This window comes from Malurus melanocephalus, unplaced genomic scaffold (assembly GCF_030028575.1).
Source record: "Malurus melanocephalus ecotype Western Australia unplaced genomic scaffold, MMel_1.1 scaffold_177, whole genome shotgun sequence".
Lineage (NCBI taxonomy): Eukaryota > Metazoa > Chordata > Aves > Passeriformes > Maluridae > Malurus > Malurus melanocephalus.
Window position 1 is genome coordinate 56644 of NW_026623409.1, and position 7087 is coordinate 63730.

Below are 7087 nucleotides of genomic sequence, written 5' to 3' on the forward strand. Positions count from 1 at the left end.
AAACACCTGAAACTTATATAAATAAATAAATAAATGATCCCACTGTCCATGTTTTGTAAACTGGCTGTAGAGGCTTGTATTTTTAATTTCTTTTTCAGAGTATAATATATAATACTAAGAAGTCTGGTGATCCTGACAGTTTGCATATTCTAACAGCTTCTAGCACCACGAGGCTGCTTTTGGAACCTGTTACTGTAGGTCTGAAGCTCAAGGCTGAAGCTGAAGAAAGGTTGTGCCTGGAACACATTATCTTAACAGGTTTCTCAGATCCAACAGGCTCCAAAGCWCGAGCCCAGACAGCATCCCCTTAGTGCTCAGTGCTGAACCTACTGAGGGTATCACAAATCTCTGGCTGAAGGTAACACTTTCTGCTTCTCAGCAGACTGTGGTTGTTTGGGGGGTTTTTTCTCCTCAGAGTAGGCCACTAATATGTTTCATTAAAATTTGGGCTTCTAAATCCTACTAAATGAGAGAAAGATTAAATCCATAGAAGAATTGTCAAGGCACCAGTGCTAGAAGCAAGAAATTTCCTCCCTCCATTCCTGTCTACTGCCATCATCTGCAACTTGTTAGTTTAACAAATGRAGTTGATGCTCATATTTAAATAACTTTGAATCAAGCAGAAGTTTGKCAGAATATGACTTTCAAAACAGATACCTTTGAAAATTACTTTCAAACACAAATTACCTAAGGATTTTTTTTCAAGGAATTATGCGGAGAGCGAAAGGTTGTGATTATTTTGTGATGTTATTTAAAGTTTTCCTCATTTAAAACTTAAAAGGCAAACCTGTTATTCTTGGATTAAGAAGATTTGGACTCTGTTCCAGTCTTCAAAAGCTTATTTGAATGATAATGTATGGTAGCAGAGAAATCTTGCTGCTTAAAAAAACCCTTCTTTATTTTCCCTTGTAACTAAACGGTGTGTGGTTTCCTACTATGTGCCTCACAGAAGATTTATCAGTAGATAGCTAATTCTGTTCTCAATCACATGATTTTTTTCTTGATTATCWGTCAGTCATAAGATTTCAGTGTAAGGGAAGCCAAGATATTATTTTAAAACCTGTATTCATCTRCAATTTGCGTTTGGCCTACACAACATAGGTCAAACGGTCTGCTCCTCACTAAAATTGTCCAGTTGTGAGAAGAAGAATGGCCACCAACTCTGCATTTTACCTACACAGATAAAATGTGTCATTAAAATCCCATGTGCTCTTTCCCATCACTGGGAAAATAAATAATCAAAGGCATCAAAATAATCCAAGTGTCAAGCGATAAAATATGACTAGAAATAGGGCCAGAATTAAAACTTCATCAGTGATTTCTCATCAGTAAAAATACTTCACTGGTAACAGAAATTCTTTCCTAGGTAATTTTTGASGTACCTATTTCAACTCCAAAGAATGTGAGTATATTTGCACAAACATTCCAAGATTTTGTAGTAACTGCAATGGTCTGGGCTAATCTCATAACCCAGATATCATTTGTGGACAGAAGTGGTAAGAGGGAGTAGAGCTAAGAGGAARTTCTGTGTTTCATCCAATTTACCTAAAACTGTCATGGCAACTGTGTATTATGTGTCAAAATAAGGCCTTTAATGAAAGATAAAACTAAATAAGGAATGATTGTGGCAAAATATCTACCTGCTCTCTSAGTCTTCTGCACTGATCCTCAAGGGAAGATCTGCCGAATGACTTCCAAAACAAATCTGTAAGGTGAATCCTTGATTTTTAATTTTAAAAAATATGTACTAGAYAAAACTTTGCTCTGCGCTTGGCCTTGCTTTTTCTTTTTTTCCACAACCTATAACTTACCTCCCTTATCTTTCCTTTTAGAAATATATTTATCTTACTTCCCTTGCTCTTTCTCATCTGTCTCATTTCTCATCTGTTGCCCAGATACCAACTGTCTTGTTTTTCAAGTGTTCTGAATATCTAGTTAAAATTMGAGGAATCAGCTCAAGCTGAGCATTCCTTCTGAAATTCGCTCCTCCTATTTCAGGCCTGAAGAAAGGTGTGAGCACCCAAAAGGTTATCTTCCAGTTCATTAGTCTTAAATATTGACTTGCAAACCATGAGTTAATGCACATGTATATTCTAATATTGATAAAGAAGATAAGCTAGCTGTAGTTTATCATATAACAATTAAAACAATGTTTGTAGCTGCCAGCATAGTACTCATAAGATTAAAAAAAGCTTTAAAAGAACAACTGGTAAGTGACAAAGTCATTAGTGAAAATCTTAATACAGATACTTAGAAGAATAAACAAAATACTAATCAACTTGTAAAATGAACATATTTGACATTGTTTGGCTTGTTTCAGACAGTCCCTGAAAAATCTAAGCCACATAAGGGTACTCAAAGTCAACTTATGGCCATTAATTTTTATTTATTAAGGGGTTGTCAGCATTTTTTTTCATCATCATACACTCTGCACTTTAAAGACAAAGTAAATAGTATGAGAACTATTATAAAAATTTCAAATGCAGTAGTGTTAGATTGATTTTATCCCAGTGCTTCACAGARGACACCTGTACTGTCAGGTAGAAAATGTGATTGTTGTTCTATTTGTATAATTTAAAGTTATTTCTGTTTCACTGATCTGAGTGTGGATCAGCAGGGCCCCAGTCACACACTTTCAAAGGAAATAAAGAACTAAAGAGGCTGAACCAGTGGGTAAAACCCCYGTATTTCTTAACAGGAAGTGSAGAAGTTACTGGAACCTTCCTCTAYAGGGYTTATAGAAACCTATAGCCATGCATGCTTCTGAATGGGAACTGTAAGGAGAAGAGAGGAAAAAAACAGATGTTTAAAACCAGAATAATTCTCTTTTTTTTCTAGCATTTTACTCTTGTGCAGGTAGCCAGTGTTGTAGCTTTGATATCTAATGACATGAGATAACATGTGGTGGGACAGATAATACCTTTTATCACAACTGGTTTGATAGAAGCTCAGAACCATGCACTGCTCAATCTACTAAGGACCATTGCCCACACTGACAAACCCATTTTTCTCAAGTAAATTGCTTGCACCAGGGCCTCGTGGGTGTTGGGGGTCATCTGGGTTTACATGTCTTCCCTCCTAGGAAAATTTTAGTCACTGAAAGAACTATTAAATACTAAATGTGAACAGAATGTGCATCCTAACTGCAGAACAAAGCAGCAGAAGCTGAGGTCACTACTCCGGTGAGTACAAACGCAGTATGTACCCWGCTCAGAGCCCCGCTATTACCTCACTTGTCAGAAAGCAGAACAAGTTATTTTTAAACTTGAGGAAATACATAGTTTTCTTTGCTGCGTTTTGTTGTATCACTGCGTGATTTAATTCAAACACTGGGCCTCAGACATTACAGTTTTACCTGTTGCTGCCCATTTAATGCAAATGGTTTTTATCTTTTATGAGATCTAAAACCAGAAGGTTCGGGGGTATTTTTGGCAATAATAAGTGCCGTGTGGGAAGGCGCAGCTCGCAGCTGTACCTCCACAGCGAAGCCCCGGAGTGGGACCCCTCCCARCGCAGCGCCGACAAACTTTGACGCGCGGCGGGGTTTGTCACTGTCCCCGCTGCGATGGCCCCTTCGTGCGGAGCTCCCTCCCGGCAGGGAGTCCCGCTCCCTGCATGGAAACCCTCCCTTCGGCCTCTGTTTCCATGTAACCCAGCTGCACAGGGCGGGTATCCCGCTCCGGGACGGCGCGGGGGAGTGTCCCTGCTGTCCCTCCCGGCTGCCCCGGACCCCGCTGGCCCGGCCGGGTGTGACAGCGTCTCCCCCGCAGCAGGGAAACCCCCGCGGCTCCCGCTCTGCCTCCCCCGCCCCGCGGCCCCAGGGCCGGGCGGGAGCTCGGGAGGGAGGGGAAAAGGGGAAGCGCCGCGCTCCGCCCGGTCCCGCCAGCCCCGGGGCGCCACCGCCCGCCCGCTCGGCCCCGCCCCGTCCCATCCCATCCCTTCCCATCCCGTCCCGTCCCGTTCCCCCGTGCCGGGCCGGGCAGCGGTGAGGGCAGCGCGGTCGCAGCCATGTCGCACGGAGCGCGAGTGATCCGCACCGGGGTGAGCAGCGGGGGCCCCGCCGCCCCGCCGCCCGTCACCGTCGCCTCCTCGTCGGCGGGCTCGGACGTGGAGCTCATGGACGGCGGCTATTTCCGCTCCTGCGCCGGCATGCTGAAGGTGGCCCAGATGGTAAGGGGCGAGCGGGGCGGGGGGCGCTGCCGGGGCTCCTGCCGGGGCCCGCGGGAGTCTCCCTCATCCCTCCGGACGGGTCTTGTGTCCTCCCGTCGGGGCGTGAGGGGGCCGCGGTTCGGGGAGGGTTTGGCTCCTCAGGTCTCGCAGCTCTCGGCAGGACGAAAAACGCGCGTTCCTCTGGCGGAGAGAAGCGTTGCCGTCCGTCCGTCTGTCGGAAGCTGCTTTGGTGCCTTCCTAAAGCAGCAGCGGCAAACTCTTGTGACCAGAGGGACGAGCCCAGAGTAGCAGAGTTAACTTTTTGCCATTAACAACGATAGCACCGTGATGCCATGGTACATCGTGCTGCAGTGGAACACCTCAGTCCTTAGCGAGGGTACGTTTTTAGGACAAAGCGGGGCCAAGTGCCAGTGCCGACAGCGATCTGGTAAAGGTGGGCACCAAAGCTGAGGCGGCAGCTCCGGCTGGCYCCGTGCCCTGTCTGTCACAGCCCTCCAGCAGTGCCCCAGTGACAGAGGGAGGGAATGTGGGAGATGTATGGCTGAAATTCAGAAGCAGTCGATGGTGGAACGCTGCCAGGATTTGAGCTGATGCCTTAAGTCARTGCATGAAATTTAGCTCCATGCAGATGTGGAGAGGATTAACAGATGGATAAGCTCTTTCTCATTTTTATGGCACATAATTATCTGTGGGGTGATTTGTCAGCTCAATTACAGTAGTGGCAGTGATAATGCCCAGGAAAGAGCCTGGAAGACATCGTGTAACRATATCTCCACACGTACATTTTCATCCTGCAGAATCTTGTGCCTTGACAGTGCTCTATCCTGGAGCTGTTGCCTTCACCTTTTATAAGCTCCAATGCCTTCTTTCCCTCTGCCTGTGTTAGTCCAGTCGGTTTTTCAAAGTTGTGTAGGTTATTGGCACACAGATTCCTAAACTGACATTAGAAGTTAGGATTCATTATGATCTAGGTTACTCAGCAGTAACATCAGATGCTGAAGTTTCTCTTTTAAAACCGCCCAGTTACTTCCAGTTCATTATTTGCTGTCARCTGCCCTTAGAAATGACCCTCAATAGCAAGAGATGAAGTTGGCCATGAACGGCATGGCTGTCTTGCCCTGAGCATCTGCCCTGAGCTAGTGAGACCTCAGAGTTGTTTTCCTCGCTATGAATTCTGCTCAGCAGGAACACAGTTGTCTGCTTGGTTTGTTCCCCAACCTTCAGGTGGATCTGGAGAATCTTTTGAGGAGATAAGTGACATTCTTCTGAGCTTGTGTCTACATTGCAACCAAACCTGTAGCCCTAAAACAGTAGACTTGTGCTTTGCTGATGAGCTGAAAGCCTGTTTGCTTTCACCACCATGGAAAGAACAGTTCCTTTTATGGACTAGAAATAACTAATCCTCTTCTGCCCTCCATCCTGCTGTTGTATCTCTGCAGCTCTGAGGTGTGACTCCTAAAGCCACCACAGCGTGGTTATTTGTGCTCTAATGTCAGTTTCTGGTGTACATAGTAAGTGTGTGCATACTTTGCATGCTTTACATATTTTCATGTGCTGGATGTAAATCKATGTAATTTTGTGTAATGCTTCACATACTTTGCATAAAGTCATACTTTATCCATGCCTTTTGATCAAGAATTCATCTGAATTTAAGCAACTGGCTTTCTGCAGTGACTTTACCAGAAGTTAAAATAATCTAACTTGTCTTTCCTTTGTACTCTTTCAGCTTCACCTTCTTATATTTTTCTGCTTTTGAGCTTGCCTGTAAATAACATCAGTAAGGGTTACCCCAGGTATTCAAGGAACTTTGGGCAAATCATCTTCTAATATCACACATCACAATAGTGTATTCTCAAATAATTACATAGGAAAACCAAAGGTGTGTGTCATAGCTTGTAGAAATAACCAGGATACATTAGTTCTAGATTAACTCCTGCACCAAATAAACTAGGAAGAGCTAAGTATTTTTACAATTCTCTTTTATCTCTTCTCAGACAGTGTTTATATCCACAGGCCCATTTGTATTAGCATTCAGTTCTCCTCGTATGAAGTGTTGGCAGTAACTTTTTTAGTAGAGATTTCTTTATGCTAAATCTGTAAACATTCATGCAATGGTGTTAATGTGGCTGGAGGCTGTAGTCTTATTGAGAAGGAGAACCCTTGTGCTGTCAAAGGGCAAAGGTAAAGTCATTTGGGTTAGATGTATATCACCCTAAATTGTACACTGGGCCTCTGATTGGTTGTGGTTGTGAAGAGGAAACGTTGCAAGTTTTGTTACCTCTTTCTTCTTTTTACCAAGAAATAAAGGATGTGATAGACAGCAAGAAAGAAACATTCCATCATTTATTGTAATGTTAAGGGCTGTCTGCTGTGCTTGCAAGCTAAAAAAATTCCAATATTTGTATGTATACATGCTTTACATAATTCTAATAAATGACAGCAACATGCTATGGAAATTATACAAAGGAATTAGAAAATAATGTTACCGCTGTTCTTCTGAGACGGAAGGACTAAACTCAGGAATATTGAGGAGATTGCACTGCGTGAATTCTTGCTAATTTTTGGATGTTACCAGTGCTATCCCTTGAAATTCTGGGTGCTGCGGTGTCTAGCATAGAATGAAATAAAGAAAAAAACCTGTTTCTTGCCTGTAAGTCTACACAAATTCCTTTACTTTTTTGGTAGACTGTTTCTTTAGCCTTGCAGAATGGGTATAGCTTTGAAAAGACAGTGTATTTTATGTGCTGACTGCATGGCCTAGGGAATGGTCTATAAATATGTTGAAAATAAAATGGAGGAGAAAACATATTTATGGGATTTGTATATTTTGTGTGACAGTAAGACAGTTTGAAAGCTGCTTTTCCATGTATGACTGWTACTAACCTTAGTGGGGGTATTCTCAAAATCCAGTCTGAAT

At 43.3% G+C, this 7087-nt stretch overlaps 1 protein-coding gene across 1 annotated transcript in view; it reads left to right on the plus strand.

The window, feature by feature from the left end:
* Positions 1-3924: 3924 nt before the first annotated feature.
* CMTM7 (CKLF like MARVEL transmembrane domain containing 7) overlaps positions 3925-7087 on the plus strand; it is a 25987-nt gene continuing 22824 nt past the window's right edge. The window contains exon 1 of the mRNA XM_057372677.1: positions 3925-4170. Coding sequence (XP_057228660.1) covers positions 4009-4170 — 162 coding nt within the window. The 5' untranslated portion in view covers positions 3925-4008. The remainder of the gene's footprint in view (positions 4171-7087) is intronic.